The sequence below is a fragment of the Taudactylus pleione genome, unplaced genomic scaffold, assembly GCF_031769625.1.
Source record: "Taudactylus pleione unplaced genomic scaffold, aTauple2 ptg000041l, whole genome shotgun sequence".
Taxonomy (NCBI): Eukaryota; Metazoa; Chordata; class Amphibia; order Anura; family Myobatrachidae; genus Taudactylus; species Taudactylus pleione.
In genome coordinates, this window is record NW_028284443.1 from 45860342 (window position 1) to 45882489 (window position 22148).

At 39.9% G+C, this 22148-nt stretch overlaps 1 protein-coding gene across 2 annotated transcripts in view; it reads left to right on the top strand.

The window, feature by feature from the left end:
• The window catches only part of COL4A2 (collagen type IV alpha 2 chain), a 308996-nt gene that overhangs the window by 257904 nt on the left and 28944 nt on the right, over positions 1-22148 (top strand). For both annotated transcript variants that reach the window (XM_088458348.1, XM_088458357.1), the window contains exons 32-42: positions 240-410; positions 864-1007; positions 1460-1585; positions 3698-3879; positions 5766-5829; positions 5909-5983; positions 9753-9860; positions 10135-10242; positions 17569-17640; positions 17726-17851; positions 18899-19015. In XM_088458348.1, coding sequence (XP_088314474.1) covers positions 240-410; positions 864-1007; positions 1460-1585; positions 3698-3879; positions 5766-5829; positions 5909-5983; positions 9753-9860; positions 10135-10242; positions 17569-17640; positions 17726-17851; positions 18899-19015 — 1293 coding nt within the window. The remainder of the gene's footprint in view (positions 1-239; positions 411-863; positions 1008-1459; positions 1586-3697; positions 3880-5765; positions 5830-5908; positions 5984-9752; positions 9861-10134; positions 10243-17568; positions 17641-17725; positions 17852-18898; positions 19016-22148) is intronic.

A 22148-nucleotide genomic window follows, 5' to 3' on the forward strand; every position in this document is an offset into this window, starting at 1 on the left:
GCGAGCGGCTTTGAATCAGGCCCACAATTAGCAAGGGATGAAGTCCTGGCAGCGCAGTTTAGTCCAAAGGCAAAACATATTTTCTTATAGAGAAAACAGACACACAACACATAAAGTGCTACATTGTTATTTTACTATAATAAAATTGATAATGAAGTAGAAACATATATTGTATACCCAACATACAGAGAAACTATGTATAAATATGTCCTCATGTCATTGTAACAATTTCAACACAGGTTCACAAGGACAGCGAGGGGATGAAGGAGTGCAAGGGAAGGTTGGACAATCCTGGATGAAAGGCGTGGCTGGAGATGCAGGATATGTGGGAACCGTTGGCATAAGGGGAAGACAAGGAAATCCGGGTTTTCCTGGTTTGCCGGGGATGCATGGGCACCCTGGTGTGAAAGGTAAATAAAAGCCAACTGCGCCTGGGAATAGTGTAGAAAACACAAAGCACGGTCAGTAGAATGTAGATACATCTGAGTCACTGACACTGTTAATATATTGGCTGGAATAGAGATGTGGAGCAATCCGAGCAAGCACATTGTAACCATGACTCCTACTGCAAGTGTTCAGTGTCCCCTTCTTCTTCAATTTATCATACGTATTTAGGAAAAACCTTCACTTTTGAATCTCACTGTAATAATTAGGGTACAGTATATATATTTTTAATAATGTCTCTCCTTACTATTCTTTTGTCTAAGTAATAAATATTAATCTTCATGACAATTTTTTTGCGAATAACCCTGCACCTCTCTTCTATAGTTTTCTCAATCTAGAAACTGAGCACAAAGAATGAGATCAAATGAAAGATATTAAAGACCACAAACAACATTTCTATTTTGTCCCCTGTGAACTAGGAGTGAAAGGTTCCCCTGGAATGGCTGGATTTGAAGGAATGAAAGGTGAGAAGGGAATGCCTGCAGAAAAAGGACTAAAAGGACAATTTGGCAACCCTGGTGTACTGGGATTACAAGGGTTTCCAGGACAAGCAGGCATAAAAGGTAGTTCTCTAATACGACTTGTTTTATAACAATACACTTTTTGTTTGGCCAGTTAATTTTCAGCTGTTGAGGATACATATATATATATATATATATATATATATATATATATATATATATATATAATTTGAATAACAAGCACCAGCTAGATGATACATTCTGGGTTCATCATTTATATATTTTACATTTTGGTAGAGGTAAACAGGAAGTCCTTGCATTTACTAACTTAAGCCAGTATGATTTGCCTATCCCTTTTAGTCACTTAGATTACCTTGGAGCCACATTTGATATGTCATAAAACATAAATTATAAGATATTTAGCAATTTCCCACCAAAAATAACAGTATAGTTTTATACAGCAGAAAAAATGTGTGATAATACCAAAGTACAATAAAAAATAATTCTGCCATGGATATAACCTTTGAACTGTGTCTCTGATTGGGAATATGAAGGAGAACGTGGTGAAAGGGGCCCACCAGGACCCAAACCTGAAATCAAGCCAGAAATGCTAATGGAGATGAAGGGGGTTAAAGGAGATCTTGGCCCTGCTGGAGTTACAGGGGCAACTGGCTTTAAGGGTAAGGATGTTGAATTTACCTGTATAATTTGTCACATGAAGCACAATTGGTGCCAGATAATACTAGGGTAGCACCATTAGTCAGTAGAAGACGTACTCTCTATGTAATGTCAGTATACTTGAACAGCTATTGCAAGGCTATCTTATGATACTATGGTATTCATGTAGTGCTGGAGCATTTACATCTAAACTTTAGCAGGAGTAGACTCATTTATGAAAAAGTGCATTTACATTCATATGTAATTTAATAATACAGTCAGGTGCATAAATATTGGGACATTGACAGAATTTTCTTATTTTGGCCTCTATTCACCACCACAATGGCTTTGAAATGAAACAAACAAGATGTGCTTTAACTTCAGACTTTCAGATTTAATTTGAGGGTAATTACATCCAAATCAGGTGAACGTGTAGGAATTACAACGGTTTCTATATGTGCCTCCCACTTTTTATGGGGCCAAAAGTAATGGGACTATCAACTCAAAAGCTATTTTATGGACAGGTGTGGGCTATTCCCTCGTTATTTCATTATCAATTAAGCAGGTAAAAGGTCTGGAGTTGATTCTAGGTGTGACATTTGCATTTGGAATCAGTTGCTGTCGACTCTCAATATGAGATCCAAAGGGCTGTCACTATCAGTGAAGCAAGCCATCATTAGGCTGAAAAATCAAAACAAACCCAACAGAGAGATAGCAAAAACATTAGGTGTGGCCAAATCAACTGTTTGGAACATTCGTAAAAATAAAGAACGCACCAGAGAGCTCAGCAATACCAAAAGACCCGGAAGACCATGGAAAACAACTGTGGTGGATGACAGAAGAATTATTTCCCTGGTGAAGAAAAACCCCTTCACAACAGTTGGCCAAATCAAGAACACTCTCCAGGAGGTAGGTGTATATGTGTCAAAGTCAACAATCAAGAGAAGACTTCACAAGAGTGAATATAGAGGGTTCACCACAAGATGTAAACCATTGGTGAGCCACAAAAACAGGAAGACCAGATTAGAGTTTGCCAAACAACATCTAAAAAAGCCATCACAGTTCTGGAACAATATCCTATGGACAGATGAGACAAAGATCAACTTGTACCAGAGTAATGGGAAGAGAAGAGTATGGAGAAGGAAAGGAACTGCTCATGATCCAAAACATACCACCTCATCAGTGAAGCATGGTGGTGGTAGTGTCATGGCGTGGGCATGTATGGCTGCCAATGGAACTGGTTCCCTTGTATTTATTGATGATGTGACTGCTGACAAAAGCAGTAGAATTAATTCTGAAGTGTTTCGGGCCATATTATATGCTCATATTCAGTCAAATGCTTCAGAACTCATTGGATGGCGCTTCACAGTGCAGATGGACAATGACCCGAAGCATACTGCAAAGGCAACCAAAGAGTTTTTAAGGCTAAAAAGTGGAATGTTATGCAATGGCCAAGTCAATCCGGTGACCTGAATCCGATTGAGCATGCATTTCACTTGATGAAGACAAAACTGAAGGGAAAATGCCCCAAGAACAAGCAGGAACTGAAGACATTTGCAGTAGAGGCCTGACAGAGCATCACCAGGGATGAAACTTAGCGTCTGGTGATGTCTATACATTCCAGACTTCAGGCTGTAATCGCCTGCAAAGGATTTGCAACAAAGTATTAAAAAGTGAAAGTTAGATTTAGGATTGTTTAGTTTGTCCCATTACTTTTGGCCCCTTAAAAAGTGGGAGGCACATATAGAAACCGTTGTAATTCCTACACCGTTCACCTGATTTTGATGTAATTACCCTCAAATTAAATCTGAAAGTGTGCAGTTAAATCACATCTTGTTTGTTTCATTTCAAAGCCATTGTGGTGGTGAATAGAGGCCAAAATATGAAAATTCTGTCAATGTCCCAATATTTATGCACCTGACTGTAAATACAGATCTATATTCATTTTATACATGCTGACTGATGCATCTGCATTAAATAAAAAAAAATTCTTATTCTGTAATTATGATAAGTTTACCATATGCTTTATTATTTATTGTAGTGATTATTAGTCAGACTGTCCACATAACACAGAACAAAATAAAACTAGAGATAACATGACGAACGCTTTTAAAAACTTATATTCTATTCCCCAGGGTCAAAAGGAATGCCTGGTCATCCTGGCCAGCCGGGCCAGTCTGGCTTACCGGGAATGCCAAACTATGAACCTGGCAATAAAGGAGAATCTGGACAATCTGGACTCACTGGCTATCCAGGAGTTCCAGGCCAAGTCGGTCCACCAGGCATTCGTGGATTCCCTGGTTTTACTGGTCCCAGAGTAAGTTCCTGTTATTGAAGGATATACGTAGATAACATAAACATATGTGGGGTTTTCAGCCACTATGGGGGGACAGAGCGATAATTTAACGTGTGTTATGTTATTGCACATTTTGTGGCTTTTGGTGCGATTATTTTGCGTCTTTCAAATATGTGCGCTTCCGTTTTTCACCCAATCCTATTGCGAAAGCCGCGATGCAAGAAAACATGCTATAAATTTTTGTGTATTTTGCCACGATGAGTATAGGTAAAAATGGAGGAATCTGTCTATAGCTGATATAGGATAATAATATAAAGTGTATTAGTGGCCCTAATAAAAGTATTTGGTGTCATTAAAAAGGGTCAAATGGCTGTTATATGCATATTTCTAAAACACTCAAATAATGATAGAAAGGAATTTTTTCTGCAAAATAAATGTTTTTAAATTATGCCTATAAGTATATATTTGTGTCATTTAAAGACAATTTTAAATACCATTTAAAATTTCCGTAACACCCACCTGCAATCTTAAAAACACCTGTACCAGTCATACAGCACCTCCATATACCAGTTCCACATTAGTCAACCCATTTTCCAGCACTTTGTCATCCCAAATATGACATGTCAAAATTGGCTAAATTAAGCTAATTAAACATTTTTGTTTTTTGCCTATTTAGTCACTAAGGAGGGTGTCCCAGTCGTTCTGAATCAAGTTCCGACAGTTTAATCTTAAAATAGGGGCTTTGCACAACTTATCACCTACTAAGGGGGTAGTGAAAATTTTTTGTGACTTTATGCTATGGAGAATTCGCAAACGCGGCTAATAGGATTCCCCAATAAGTATTTTTCGTACAATAAGCCATCTTTTGACGAAAAGCGGCTTGTAACAGATAATTGAATTCAGCCCTGTACTGTTTTTAAAATTTGCATAATTTAGTCAAATATTTTATACAACGTATCCTTTTAGCCAAAATGAGCAACTACTAGCAAGGGTAGTAGATAAGTGGAATAGCCTCCCATCAGAGGTGGTAGAGGTTAGGGGCCTGATTCAGAGCCGCTCGTTAGCGGCTGCTCGTTCGCTCCGAGCGATGTTTGCACAACTGCGCATGCGTACGGATTGTAATACGCATGCGCGAACCAGTCTGTGCGGCGGAAAATTGTTTGTACGCTATATAGCGAGTGCCTGCTATTTTGAGTGACAGAATGAGGCGTATGTGGGTGGTAACAGGGGAAGGTGCTTGAAAACGGGGAGTGGAGATCAGAACGCAGGCGTGCTTAAAGGTCAAAGCGGGCGTTTTATGCTTGTGCATAATTAAAACAGCAGCGTCATCAACCACGTCAGTTGGGTGTCTTTTAGCCAAAACTGCTTGCAAGATTGCGGTAGGAAAAACCAACCACAAGACTAGCGAGCAGTTCATACACTGTTCGATGTACTCGATTAATCTAATAAATAGCGGACATGACGTATGATGCAAGCGGCCAGGGGGCGTTTTTATCAAATAAACGAGCGCATGTTTTGTTCGCTCGTTCAGACATGGAGGCGTCAACAGACCGCAAGGAGCGAACGGTTCATTTGAATAGCCACCCCCTTTTTCTGAACGAGCGAGCGCTAATTACGACCGGCTCTGAATGAGGGCCTAAGACAGTAGAATAATTTAAACATGCTTGGGATAGGCATAAGAATATCCTTACAAAGAACTAAGGATCACATAGGGTTGAGGTTACCAAAAGGTAAAAAAGGGCAGACTAGATGGGCCAAGTGGTTCTTATCTGCCGTCAAATTCAAATTCTATGTTACTAGAATGACTACATCCTGCTGTTAATAATATGAATGAAGTTCATATTTACTTGATTTCTGGGAGTGAGCATTCTCCAAACACTGACCACATCCATTGTTTTCCCATGAAGGGTTCAACGGGTCTACCTGGTATTTATGGCCTTCCAGGTGAAAAGGGTGTTTTCGGGGACAGAGGTAGGTACTGTATAAATTACAGTTTCTTAAATTAACAATAAAATGCAGAATGACTTCTGTTATATGTTTCTGTTTGCAGGAGAAAGAGGAGACACCATAAATATACCAGGAGAAACAGGATTCAAGGGAGCGATAGGCGACCCTGGATTTCCAGGTACAATGCTGTGGGTGGTTGTGTTGTTGGAATATGATAGATAAGATAGCCCCCAATGATTGTAGGGGCAGAAAACTGTTTCATTTTTTAGCACACTTTTCTTCTTATGTTTCTCAAGTTCCCACCAGCAGTTTGTAATTCTGTGTCTGTCACAATAAAAATTCCAATGTATTACTGATAGAATACATTTTACGTGTTATACTGATGGGATGTGGTAGAGGTTTGGCTTGTGTGGGAAGTTACATCAAAAACGTGTTCACATAGAGAAAATGCTCAGCTTTCAAGGATTCAGCTAGAAATACAGTTCATACCGCCTGTGTGGAAAATTGTGGTGAGTCTATAGACAGTTCCGTTACCTTATGATAACTGGCCTTACTAAACATGTATTGTTATCACTGTGACCTATTGTAACATAAATGTACTGTTTAGTCTGATCTCTATGGCTGATCAAGATAACTGAATAACATGCAGGCATAGAACATGTTACAAAGGGGCCTTCTTCTCAAATAGTATTTGCAGGATATACCCCAAAAACAGCTGTTTTCGGGGGATACCCGCAGACATTAAGCGTCCCATGAATGTATCATGGAGGGACTACAGAAGATACATCAATATCTGCTACAATCCTTCAATTTCCAACAGCAGCCGCAGCCATCATAGATGGGGTATGCACAGCTATCAGACGTTATCCTATACATTTGCAAAAACTACTGGGAGAGGATTCCTCCTAAACCCTCCCCGGCAATGGCCCCCGCACATACTAGGTCAGTAGACCGTGAATATGCAGGAGTCCAGATAGAGGAGTGAAGAGGCCTCTGATGTGCTCACCACTCCGAATACATCGCAGGGACATGTGTCTTTCGGAGCCCCAGTCCCTACGGGTGCATATTGTTATATTCGAACGGTATCTACATTCTTATTGCCGAGAATATATTAATGTATGTATTTTTCACAAAAGAAACCCATATAGTAACTTTCATTATTATTGGAGATATGTGTAAATATAAAAAATGCCATTGATAATCATATATTAAGTTAATATCAAGTTAGTATTGAAATTAGAAGGTGCCAGTAAGAACCATGTCCACATATTGTAACTAGATGTCTATATTTTATATGTCAACATTTTGACCATGTGAAAATGTCAAGATCGTAAAAATGTCGACATTCAAAATATATGGAAACTGCACAACAAGCTATGTTGTCTGTTGATACTGTATATACAGGGATTATTCGTCTTGAACTATTTTAATGTATGAATAAATTACCACATTTTTAATGAATTACATGCATTGACAATTAATTTTCATCTCAGGACATAATTAATCAGGTTGAGCATCTGAGCGCACTTTTTTTCTTTTTTTTTTCTTTAGTAACTGACTTATGCAGAGTAAGGCCGGGTACACATCAGAACAACGTGTATCCCAGCCAACCCGACACCCGATGGGAGGATATATTGGGCGACCATACACACTGCACGATCCGGTGTACGACAGCACAATATGCCCTTCCATCCTGCATTTACCTGCATGCGGTCGTCAGCAATATCGTTCCGGCTAATGTGCAGCTCATCATATGGGACGACATCGCTGACAATGAATGTTAATGCGCAATTGAGCGTAGCGATATGGATGATACATCATTCCAATTCATGGTAGAACGATATATTGTCCAATATATCGCCTAATGTGTACCCCACTTAAGACCTACGCTCATGAGCTTAGCATAACTTTCCTAAAACATCCCCCAAAAAACATTGCTTACACATGTGCCCGCTCGCTACTGGAGAGCCAGGGTGAGGAGGGAAGAGTCTTTTAATATATGTCGGGAACCATAAGGGCATTGTTGATATTAAAATTGAACCTCTATATACCCCTGCCTGTACCTTATAAAATCCTACCTATAAACCTCTAAGGATGACGCTTAATTTACGTATGCAGCCATACAGTAAATAGAGACTCCAGACTTAGAACATGTGATTCAAAAGCACAAAGTATTATTCAAGTAAAAAGTACAGTCAGTTACACGCTATTGATCCAGACACAATTAGACGCAAAGGAATTATACAGACCCCCAAGTACAGTATACATACGCAGCGCTTCCGGACCCGGTGATAGGCATCAGCAAGAGACCCCGTCGTCATTCAGCATTCACCAAGAAGACTAAAGACCCAGTGTTTGAGCACACATGTTTATACCCCCCCCCCCAGAATAGACAGGACAATAGAGAAGTTTCTTGCTTATGCCATTGGTTCCCAGGGGAGAAGCATATGTTACAGTGCATTTAACAGGCTGGTTCAAATAGACTCGCCCAGCCTCTAACAACTGAGGGTCTTTTCCCTCCCGCCTCCCCATGCTGCATCCTAACAGTTGTTCATAAAATATACATTTTGTTGCTTGTAGTTTCTGCGGTCCATAAGTTGAGAATGCCTGATGCGATCTCCACACCGATAGTACCGGAATTCTGTTGAAAGAGTATGCATCAGTACGAACCCAAACACTGCTGTCTTAACATGTATAGAACCTTAGTTATCAAATATCTTTATTTCACAGCATTTAAACTAACTGAACCAACTTAAATCATATACTTTAAAGCTTATTAAACCTTATGTGTGAATATGTAATGTGTGAGTATTCGGGGTTTGATATAAAGACATATTAATGTGTGTATGAGGAAGGGTGCACTTAACTCTCACTGAGTGAACATCTTAGCAGTGTGACATCTGAGCCAGATAGTTCCACATGCCCACTCTGTGAGCAGTCCCCCCCACCTGTCCCAGGCTTCAAAAGAAAAACTCTTTATTCTCCCAGTCTCTTGTGTGAAATGCAAATAGCCCAGCTACAAAAGACAGACCTAAGATGACACTCTAGCCTTTGAAATTATGTCATTGCAGGAAGCCTGCTAATGTAAAGTGTGTATTCGAGCCAGACCACCTGTAGTGAGGGCAAACACTATCCAGGAAGCTTATCTACACAAGCCAGTTGTCACCTGACCACTTGCTCTAATGCAATTTTGGCATACTGTAAAGCCATTTCTGAAATATATATCCTTTATAATACTAAAGTAATGAAATGGGCTTTTGGTGAATCGCCGTAACCTATGGCAATGGTCACAGATGCATTCGCATGATGCTAATAGTATTATCGCCACATGTACTAAGTGTGAGTTTATCTAAAATGGCGCTTAGGCGGCCATTTCGCAAAATGGCGTCTTGCGGCCAGTCGCAAGATGGTGTCGCTGCGATTCAATTTTAAACTGATCTTGTCTCAGCCAATAATCCAGTTTCAACAGCATGTTCACACAATCGTGAGAAAAAGCCGCGATCGCTGCATCGTAGAACTTCATATACAGATTTAGACATTTTCGCACACAAATTTTGCACATCAAATTGATCGGTGCAAGCTAGCAATATAGTTTTGTTGCTTCCAGTTTTTTTATTAGTGTGAATAAGACATACAATTTGAGCCAAAAAGACACTCGGCGAGGCCGAGCCGACTGGGACCTTGCTCACTGAACCGGGTTGTATGGCGTCTCTGAAGCCACAATATATGAGGACACATCTGTACACGTGTTTGCAGCTTTTTAAGTACTGTAGATATATTTTACACCTGCGACTTAAAGTGTAATTGCAGCCAACTATGCATCAGCTAAGTTAGTATACATTTTATTTTTGGGGTCCTTTAAGAGTTATCTTAGTTTATATTTAAGCTAAACCTGCTGAAAAACAAAACATATTGCTAACATAACTGGATTCCTTGGGTGATTACAGGACAGCCAGGAAGACTTGGAGACAAAGGATTCATTGGGGAAACAGGCACTAGAGGCATTGATGGGATGAAAGGAGAAACTGGACAACCGGGAAAGAAGGGGCATACAGGTATTACTTTGTGGATAAGAAGCAATTAAGAATATTATGTTGTTGGCTTGCTTAAAGTGTACTAAAGTTCCAAAGCACCACTATTTATTAAAACTACAACCTATCAATTCATTAGGAAGAAGCAAGGTCTCTGAGATGTGCGTTCCTCATTAATATTCTTAAATTGACCAGTAATATACCCAAAGTTTTATTTGTTTTATCTTTCTAATCTACAGCTTGATTATTGCATTTGGCTGTCACGATATATTCATGTGTTTTTTTTCTTATTTCTCAGGATTACCAGGCCTTTTGGGATTATCTGGAACCCAGGGAGATCCTGGATTCCCAGGGGCTACTGGTGAAGAAGGAAGTATTGGTAACCCAGGTTTACCTGGTCAGCAAGGTAAATCTTCACATAACTCATAGTTGGGTTTTATATGTGAGGCTAATGATTATTACTGTAGAGAAATGTCTTATAATATAAAATCTAAAGCACCAATTTTCTGAACCTTTCCCACCTGTTAAATCATTTCCAATAAAACGTGTAACAGTCATAACAAAGGCAAGGGGGTAAAGAGGCAATCTTTTTCTGTCTAAGCTGCATACAATAGTTTTGGAGTTATTTACAGTCCTGTCTCTGGAGGAGGATTCCTCACCATCATTATTTTATAATGAGAGTAGTGACTTTGATTATACTGTGTATATATTCAAGATCTGGTTTTCCTACCTCTAGCTGTATGGCCATCTTGCTCTAGTAACACCTAACTGTATGGGCATCTACCTCTAGTTATGCCTAGCTGTATAGGGACATTCCTCTAGTTATACCTAGCTGTATAGGGACATTCCTCTAGTTCTACCTAGCTGTATAGGGACATTCCTTTAGTTATACCTAGCTGTATAGGCACATTCTTCTAGTTATATCTAGCTGTATAGGCACATTCCTCTAGTTATATCTAGCTGTATAGGGACATTCCTCTAGTTATACCTAGCTGTATAGGGACATTCCTTTAGTTATACCTAGCTGTATAGGCACATTCTTCTAGTTATAACTAGCTGTATAGGCACATTCCTCTAGTTATATCTAGCTGTATAGGCACATTCCTCTAGTTATATCTAGCTGTATAGGCACATTCCTCTAGTTGTATAGGCACATTCCTCTAGTTATACCTAGCTGTATAGGCACATTCCTCTAGTTATATCTAGCTGTATAGGCACATTCCTCTAGTTATATCTAGTTGTATAGGCACATTCCTCTAGTTATACCTTGCTGTATAGGCACATTCCTCTAGTTATATCTAGTTGTATAGGCACATTCCTCTAGTTATACCTAGCTGTATAGGCACATTCCTCTAGTTATACCTAGCTGTATAGGCACATTCCTCTAGTTATACCTAGCTGTATAGGCACATTCCTCTAGTTATATCTAGTTGTATTGGCACATTCCTCTAGTTATATCTAGCTGTATAGGCACATTCCTCTAGTTATATCTAGTTGTATAGGCACATTCCTCTAGTTATATCTAGCTGTATGGACATCTTGCTCTAGTAACACCTAACTGTATGGGCATCTACCTCTAGTTATGCCTAGTTATGGAGTTATTTACAGTCCTTTCTCTGGAGGAGGATTCCTCACCATCATTATTATATAATGAGAGTAGTGACTTTGATTATACTGTGTATATATTCAAGGTCTGGTTTTCCTACCTTTAGCTGTATGGCCATCTTGCTCTAGTAACACCTAACTGTATGGGCATCTACCTCTAGTTATGCCTAGCTGTATAGGCACATTCCTTTAGTTATACCTAGCTGTATAGGCACATTATTCTAGTTATACCTAGCTGTATAGGCACATTATTCTAGTTATACCTAGCTGTATAGGCACATTATTCTAGTTATATCTAGCTGTATAGGCACATTATTCTAGTTATATCTAGCTGTATAGGCACATTATTCTAGTTATATCTAGCTGTATAGGCACATTATTCTAGTTATATCTAGCTGTATAGGCACGTTCCTCTAGTTATATCTAGCTGTATAGGCACATTCTTCTAGTTATATCTAGTTGTATAGGCACATCGCTCTAGTTATATCTAGCTGTATGGCCATCTTGCTCTAGTAACAACTAGCTGTAAGACCTTCTTTCTCTAGTAATACCTAGTAGTATGTGCATCTACCTCTAGTTATAATTAGCTGTATGGGCATTTACCTCTAGTTATAATTAGCTGTATGGGCATTTACCTCTAGTTATAACTAGCTGTATGGGCATTAACCTCTAGAAATACATAGCTGTATGGGCATCTTCCTCTAGTAATATCTAGCTTTAAGGACATGGAAAAAAAATTCAGACCACCTAAGATGATAGATCTCATGAATGTGATCAAAGTAATTATTTGACAACATTACATCTTGGAAACACAAAAGGAGCAATAATTTCAGCACAGGATGGAATGTGTTACAGTCATAACCACCAGGATTGTTTGGTTATCATTACATATAGTATTTATCACAATATTGACATAAACAAAAACTGGTGGTGGTGCATCCTAGGGGGGAAAATAGGGTTGGGTATGCAATCCCAGCGCTGAAAATTCCGGCGATTAGAATCCTGGCAGCGTAATCCTGACGGTGGAAATCCCAACGCATGCAGGTAAGTATTCTAACTCTTCACTCTATCCCTAACCCTAGCCCTAACCCACCGCTGGCAGTGTGTGTACCAGGATACCGACTACATCCCGGACAATATAATTATCCGCATATTATTTGCAGCCACGAATATTCAGGAAAAATAAAAAAGAGTATGCTAGAGCGAGCAGTAGCTTATTATGGCAAAAATTCTATAAAATCAAGATAAAATAAGCGCTAATATATAAATAAATAGGTGTAAAAATTGTATAAAAAGTGTAAATAGATTGTGGGTATAAAAGCAAGTGGCACCTGTAAAAGTCTAATTGTTAATAAAAATATGTATATTCCATGTCATCTATGTTTATAGCTTTTTTAAAAAATTATTAGTGGAGTCCAGTCTGAGTATTTCAGACTGTTTAAAGTCTGTGGTGGCCGCGTGGAGAAAGGTGAGCTTTCCCTAAGTAGCCCTACCTGGGTCCGGTGGAGGGTGGTGAACTTCCCCACTGCTTGGTTTCCCGGGTGGGTATATGCCGCACTTACAGTACCCCGGACTCACAGATTTTTGTTCAGAGTCCCATAGAGCTGCGAGCAACAATGTGCAAGTCCATGCCGCAGGGTAAACGAGTTGCGGTGCCGGCCACAGCACGGAAACACTGTTCCAAGGACAACTCGTGACCATCTCAGGTAATAGAATCGACCCCTATGAGTAAAGGACAATATAAACAACAAATCAGTGCTTTGTGGGTGTGGCCAGAGCCACATGAGAGTTTACACCCCTTGCACTCTCATCCCCACTGTCTCCCTAAGTACATAATAATGGAAAATTTGCAGAATTTTGTGAGAAAAGTAGAAATACAATTTAAATACTAATTATTTATGGCCAACTGTGTGGTCAGCCGGTAGCTGTTTATCATCATCATGTTGTCATGATGATATGCCTATTTTTGTGCGGAGGCCTAGAGCTCCACCCCATTGTTATTGTGGCTTTGGGTGTATCCAGTATCCAGTGGGTAGGAAATACTTGGAGTAAGGAAGGGGGGTGAAATATGTGTAAAAATAGTAATTGTCAAGTGAAGGCACAATATTCACAATTAAATTAACAGAGCAAGGTCATAAGTACCTATAAGCCCAATTAGAATATTTATACCACAGTTAGGAAAAACCGGGTCTTTTTGAATAGTACAGATAAATGCAAGTCTGCTATCTGGTGTGTGTGGTGTGCTGTGAACACCGGATGAGAGAGTTTACCCACAGACAGGGAGCACATAATAAGTGTAGGAGCATCTGATGGGACTCCTCGTAGCTGGCTAAACATACATTTCACCAGAAGGCTTGATCACTAAGACACTCTGTCGTGGTTAAGGATAGCAGTAACAGAATTTGGCGGATATCCCACTGATCTATCGAGGTGATTGGTCTGATGTATAGTTTTGTTATCTGGTAATGAGGCTCCCTTTTTCCGTTCCTTTTCTTTTATTGGTTTCCTTTTTCTTCTCCTCTTCCCTATACCTATTGTACTTCCTGTTACTTATGTTAACTTTTTCATTGTTATATTTAGGTTTTTTTTTTTAATATATAAAATGTGACCAATTTTGCATTATTTACACTAAAATGTCAATTGTCCTTTACTTTATTGGATGGTATTTTATTTGTGTCGGATTTGATATTTGTATTATGTTTTGGACATCAATAAATATATATTGCATAAAAAAGACATTCTTAGCTTGCCAACCCTAGAGCAGCTTAACATATACCATACAAAATTATCCACTGTCCTCAAGACACAGTATTGACACAGTATTGGCAGCTAAAAACAATTATCCAATGGCATTGGATTCTGCAAACACTTATTCAAATTATATAGCAACTGAAATAAACTATTTAACTGAAAACAACTCTAGGCATGTTGGTGCCTGGGCTTACACTGCTGTGAGATCTATTACAAAAGGGTATCAATGGACAGCTAAAATTAACATGTTTAGGTATGAAGTACAAAAGACAAAATACATTGTTCTGTTTTACTTTGAGTTTCCCTAACCCTCCATCCAAAACTGCTACACCTACTGTACAACACTGTTTTAAAAGTTGTTTTGATTTAGGATACAAAGCTCAGTTAATGTAATGTATTGTAATGGTAAATTGGCAACAACCTAGCAAGTGATTTAAGTAATTAACCAGGCTTGGAAAAATGATAGTGTCGTAAAATAAAAGTGGAATGGGAGACCCAATAGTCCTTACCTTTTTTATCAATAAGAACTGTATTTCAGTCTTCACCTTATATTTATACCAACATAGGATTATGTTAATAGAACAGGAATAGTGCAATATTTAATGAAAATTCATAGAAAGCACAGTTATCAATAGTAATTATCCCTTACATATATAGAGCAAAATAAAAAAAAAACATGGGGGAGATTTAGCAAACCCTCAATAAAGGACAAGTGGAGATGTTGTGCATATAAGCCAATCAGCTTCTAGCTACTATCTCCCACCAAATTCATCAATGTAGATTAGGAGCCATGATAGTGCTGGGTACTAAGCAAGCTTATAGTACCTCTTCCATTCCATTGTATGAGTCTCACACCTTGCAAGTATGCCCCAAATTAAAGAGAAATGCAAGCCATTGTAAATAACCCTGCATCCAGCACCTATCACCTATGGGTCAGATTCAGAGGTTGGTGGATTTAGAACACAGAGCGCATTTTAAATCAGCGCATGTGTCCAACACGCACATGCATGTGTCCCGATGGTTACCGCCAGCGGACACAAATCAGAATTGCATGGAGATCCAATAGCAGATGGTGGGTATGGAGTGTCTGAGTAGCAGATGGTGGGTATGGAGTGTCTGAGTAGCAGATGGTGGGTATGGAGTGTCTGAGTAGCAGATGGTGGGTATGGAGTGTCTGAGTAGCAGATGGTGGGTATGGAGTACCCGAGTAGCAGATGGTGGGTATGGAGTACCCGAGTAGCAGATGGTGGGTATGGAGTGTCTGAGTAGCAGACGGTGGGTATGGAGTGTCTGATAAGCAGATGGTGGGTATGGAGTGTCTGAGTAGCAGATGGTGGGTATGGAGTGTCTGAGTAGCAGATGGTGGGTATGGAGTGTCTGAGTAGCAGATGGTGGGTATGGAGTGTCTGAGTAGCAGATGGTGGGTATGGAGTGTCTGAGTAGCAGATGGTGGGTATGGAGTGTCTGAGTAGCAGATGGTGGGTATGGAGTGTCTGAGTAGCAGATGGTGGGTATGGAGTACCTGAGTAGCAGATGGTGGGTATGGAGTACCCGAGTAGCAGATGGTGGGTATGGAGTACCCGAGTAGCAGATGGTGGGTATGGAGTGTCTGAGTAGCAGATGGTGGGTATGGAGTGTCTGAGTAGCAGATGGTGGGTATGGAGTGTCTGAGTAGCAGATGGTGGGTATGGAGTGTCTGAGTAGCAGATGGTGGGTATGGAGTGTCTGAGTAGCAGATGGTGGGTATGGAGTGCCTGAGTAGCAGATGGTGGGTATGGAGTGTCTGAGTAGCAGATGGTGGGTATGGAGTGTCTGAGTAGCAGATGGTGGGTATGGAGTATCCTCCACAGACATAATAGAAAACTATGTCTAATATTAGTTCATCTTCAAAAGTTGACGCGTAACTAATTGCTGAAAACTACTGTTCAATAAGCATTAGTTATATAACATTGACATTTAATAAAAGGTCCAACACTACATTGGTTATTGCTTTTTCATATTCACTAGCCCTATGAGGTGTCATCCTCCTGCTATTTTCTTCATCACATTTCTCTATAGCTTTTACATTGTTTTCCAACATGCACCTAAACTAAATACAATATATGCAAAGGAATAGCACACATACAACAACACTATTTTTAGTGAGATAATTAGTGCATATGTCAAAAGATGTTAGGTCAGATGTTCCGTCATAACCTACAAAATATGAAATCAAGCTGCACATACTCAGTAAATGAAGCATAGCTAATAGACGCATAAAACAAAAGAAAAATAATTTCACCAAACCTGTAGACGTGTACTTCATCCCCTCAATAAAAATAAAATTGCGGTAAAATTTTCAGTAAAAATTTGGTTTATATTGATTTAGCACACAGTTACCCTGTACTAGGCAAATGAAACAAAAACCAATGTATTAAGGTTTCAGTGTTTTTAGCGAACAATAAATTGAGAAACCATATTCCAGTTAAGTATATGGAGGCAAAGACATACCTTCATATTGTATGTCTGGGCATTCATGCCCTATAGAAAAATTATATTTGTTCATGATTCTGTCATTTTTTTAATTTAGACCTAATGCTTACCATTAGAGGAAATATCTAATGCTGGCCATACACTGGACGATTTTTAACACGTCGTCTAGTTGGATCGCAGATCAGATGGTTTTGCAGAGAGATCTCCACTGATTGTGTACGATGTGATACACTTCTATGCATCTTATCCTATGATCTTAAAGATCAATCGTACACCATTTGACCACATCTTATGAAGAATTTCAAGGGAAGAATTTCAAGGGAAATCGTACAACTGATCTTACCAACTTTGAATCTAAAGCTGGCCACACATCTAAAGATTATCTGTCCAACCAACCAACTAGTTGATTGGTTGGAATGAAAATCTGGTAAGGTATACAATCAGCAATTTGCTCCCAAACGCTGGAAAATGGACCAAAACTGTTTGAACAAATTGTTTAGATCAAACATTTAACAGACCTGACTGAACGACCATTTTCATCTGTTTTCTGGCATTTAAGAGCAAATTGCTGATCATCATTTACTCCCATTCCTTACCAGATTTTCATTCCAACCAATCAACAAGTTGGCTGGTTGGATGTAAGTTGGTCTAGTGTGTGGCCAGCTTTACCGTGTATGGGGCTTTAACACACACAGAATTATGTACCAAGCAAAGTGTTATATATGCCCTATGAAAATTACTGTGGAGTGATAAGTTTAGAGCAGCTTACTGTGCTCCTGTATCTTTCCTTATACACACCTTTACCATGTACAGCTTTCATCTACTATTGTACAATACAAGTAGCTAAATGAATGTCTCTTGATTTTATAAAAATGCATTATGATCAGTTCTTTAATTCTTACAGGCTTTCCTGGACCCAGAGGAACATCTGGGCTTGAAGGTCGTACAGGCAATAAGGGCCATCAAGGGACGCCAGGTAAATTTGGCATCACTAGAGCTATAGTTAATAGGACAATCACTCTTAGAACTGGATGTTAGTATCTGTGCATTCTGCTAAACAGGGGCTGATGTACCTGGCCTACCGGGCTTAAGGGGAAGTTCCGGCGAAAAGGGTTATCAGGGAGAGCAAAGCACGGCTGTTGGATTTCCTGGTAATACAGGTGCTAGAGGAGTCAGAGGAGAATCAGGTTAGTGTAATCGTTTCTGCACAAATGTGTGTTCATACTTCTATCCATATGTAATATTACATTCAGCACCTATAAAATGTCCATGTAAAGTTGAACTTAAATCCATCTCAGAAGCACAAAATGCGCTTTTCAGGGTGGGGGCTTCCTTGCATGTCCTGTAAATAAAACAATCGTCCCATTTCCAATTAATCAATAATTAAATGATGTGACACTAGTGCTAATAAACTAGGCTACTAACAGTAAATTGGAATGCCAAAAAGAGTGTATTCCCACAAAATGTTCCCGCTATCAACAGTCTGCTGCCACTATAGCATAGAACAGTGCCAATCAATCTTAGGCTGGTCAGCATGTGACTGTATTTCCTTAGGGGACTGACACCGCAACAAATTATAACCCCCCCCCCCTCCCCCAAAAAAACAGCCCCTTGCTGACAGCACTAGGATTATTCCCACAAACCAAGGTGGTTGGTGTTAGTTAATATAAAGTTCAAATGGTTAACATGATCATTGTACATTGGTGCATTATATGTCAACAAGTACTACACGCTCCTACATACCGATGGCATCCAAGGCATGCTGGCACTTGAGGTACCAAAAATGTTAGCATGCCCTGGCCGGGCACTGGAACCTGTAGTGTGCCAATGACAAATTATGTTAAAAATAACACCCTGACTTTAAAAATAATTTTAGAAATAAAAACACCCCAACACAACCCTATTATCCAAATTACTATTCACCTAAGTAAAGGATGGTATCCAAGTAGGCATCCGCAGCTTGGCAAAAAGAAAAATAAACTGTTACAGCGACTTCATGCAGCCTACTGAATACAAGAAGGCATTAGAAGTGGCAAATTACATATATATATATATATATATATATATATATATATATATATATATATATATATACACATTCCTGCACTAGGCACAGCCAGGTTGAAACATGTTTGAATTGACTATGCTTGCTTTGTAAATAGTCCCACTCATTAGATCCAGTCTGGTTGCTGCTTGTAGTCCTCCTTATTGGGGATGTGTTGTGTTGGCATTAGGTTCTCCCGGTACCATTGGATTACCTGGAGTTGTTGGAATGCGTGGAGTTGCTGGTACTGCTAACCGGTCGGGGATACCAGGAGATGTTGGGGCTCCAGGACCTAGCGGGCAGCCAGGTAATATATATGTATACCTTTTACTACTTTTTCAAGCACCTGGAAGTGTAAGGAATGTTACAGCTAAACATCATGCCAATTCTGTGATTGTCCATTTAGGTAAAATTATCACTCAAATAATTAAACAAAAATAGGTATTACATTAATTTATCCAGTCTATAATTTGTGGCTTTGATAAAATAAGTTGTCAGCTTGGAATTTAACTAAGCAATAAATCTGACAATTAGCCAAAAGTAAATAAAGGGTTATATTTTTATTCCTGTAACAAATGAGAAAGTATTGGGAAACAATGGATACACTGGTAACAGAATATAGAAACAATTGTATTATATAGTGAATATTGACTAAATCATGAAAGTTTGCATAAAAAACAATAGTGCATTACCCTAAATCTGGGGCGTGGAGCTTTTTTTCTGCCGAGGGCCATTTTGATATATATAACATTATTTGCGGGTCCTGTGCAGCCCACGTCCCCTCTGTGTGATGTCACACGACGACGTGCCACAATTGCAAATGATTACAGCAATGTCTGGAGCATCCTGAGGATGCTTTGGGGAGCTGTAGGAGCAGCGTTGTGACCGTCTGAGGTGTTCTAAGGGCGCTCCAGGCAGCACTGCGGCATAGATTCCGACCTCAGGGAGCCATTATAGGCACCCTGCTATCCAGATGAGGCTAGCAGGAAAAAGCTCAGAGGGCCAGACCAAATGATTCCGGGGGCCTTATATGGCCTCTGGGCCTGAGGTTCCCCACCCTTGCCCTAAATGATGAAACACCCTAGTGTCCAGAAAATAAAAAAAAAATAGATTGAAAATGCTCCAGAGATGAAAAGATCCCACAACACCTTTATATAGATGAGGATTAAATACCCTTTCTTGAAATATGGACTATTTACCAAAGAAGAAAGACAGAGGACTCGTTTGTGGGGCGTTCTTACATTATATAGTGTTAATAAAGATAAAATATAGCTTTTATTTTAAACAGTGGCGGCACTGAGTTTGTTGACTCCCCCTGTGGTAAGTAAACCCCCTGCGTAAACCTCCGGCATGCACGGCTGAAAAGGCGGCATGGCCTCACTGGGAGTGGCCTTGTTCTTGCGGAATACCCCCGGTTTCATCACTTTGGGGGCATACCCAGCTGCCCGCAACCCCTGCACGACACTGATTTTTAATACATTAAAATTAATAAGAGAATAAGTGGGTGGATGTTGCTGAGTCTGTTTGGACGAAAACGGTCCCAAAATCAAAATAGGTGAAGTGATTAATTTCAGTACAATAATATCTTTTGTATAAACACGTCATTTGTATAAACACATCATTTGTATAAACACGTCATTTGTATTGTGTTGGTACGACGGTTTATGTAGACAAAGGATAAAATATAAAAGGTGTATAAATACTTCCTGTGTTGCAAAACATACACTTGTCTCAGGGCTCTAAAAACTTACAGTATAACACCATCTATAGCATTCAGTGTAGCATTGTTGTACAAGAAACCTATGGGTATTTCAGTATATATGACAGCCTTTCTGATTGTCATATTCATATACTAGTTTCTCTCAGTAGTATCAGCACAAGATTATTCCAAAAATAATGATAAAAAAAGAGGTCAATAACAATAAACCCTTGAAATAATGATCTGTAAATGTCACTAATAATAGACCACCTGTGTGAGTATGTCTATAATATAACAAGTTCTCTGAATAATGCCAGCAGGAAATACTATCTCAATAATACCAGCATAGTATACTCCAAAGTTAATGGTCAACAATAAATAACCTGCAAATGTCATTTGTAAGATTAGAGACAATTTGTGTGAGTATATGTTCATATAGCAGCTGCAGAGGGGATCGGTATGAAATCCGCCGGACGTGAGCCCGGTGGATGTAATACCGATGCCGGAAGCTCGACAGGACTAGATCCCGACACGGTAAGTATTTAATCTATCCCTAACCTTTTCCTCCCCTAACCCTCCTTTAGGGGGGCCCAACCTCCCCCCCAAGTGCCTAACCCGAACCCCCCCAGGGGTGCTTAAACATAACCCCCCACCCCTGCACCCTCCCGTGGGGTTCCTAAACCTAACCTCCCCCAGGGGGTGCCTAACCCTAACCCCCCCTTCCCCTAACCTAACCCTCCTGGGGGGCTGCCTAACCCTAAGTCCTTCCCGGAGCCCCTAACCTAACCGTCCCCACCCGTGGCTGTCCGCCGCCACCGCCTGGCTTTCCTTCGTTCGGTATGCCGGGCGTCGGTCTCGCAGCGTAAGGCTAATGATAGGCATCGGGATTTCGACGCCTATCATTAGTACCTTGCCAGGATATGACAGTCGGGAAGCCGGCGGTCGGCATTTCCACCGTCGGCTTCCTGACTGCATACCCCGCAGAGGACCTTCCAAAATTACACAGGCTAAGAAAAGGTCACTAGCAATTAACCCTTTATATGGCGATCTGTAAATTGGTTTTCATATACAATTATGAACAGTGCTGCTTATTGACTTATACACATACAATGTATTTGTTAATTTTGCAGGTGCACCGTTTGATTAACATAAAATAGTGGATCAATAATTGCATATTCACATAATGGAGGTAGTGCGTGTTGTGCTACAAAAAGGCAAATACTGTAGAGACCAGATCTATGATCCCCCAGCTTATACTTTCATGCCATATGTCTAAGCACTTTATGGTAGATGAGAGCACTAGGGATAGATTCTGGTCAGATAAAAAGAGTAGAGGGTGCTTCTACTGTCAGTGCACAGCAAGAGCTGAGGTCCTAATATCAAAGGACATGGCAGGAAGTCCTGTCTCATTTGCACTGATGTGAGGGCACCCAGTGGGAAATAGAATACCTGTTGAGCAATGTTGAGATAAAATTCTCCTGTGCTTGTATCGGGTCAGCACTATGATGCGCGTTTCACCCTGGAGGCCCTGTTCACATCTTCAGGCTGAGGGGTCTGTTTACTAAGCTGTGTTAGGAGACAGAGTGAAAAGTGATATCAGCTCCTAACTGTCATTTTTCAAACACAGCCTGTGAGATGGCAGTTAGGAGCTGATTGGCTGGCACCTTATCACTTTTCAATCAGCTCCTAACTGCCATCTCATAGGCTGTATTTGAAAAATGACAGTTGGGAGCTGAGTGGC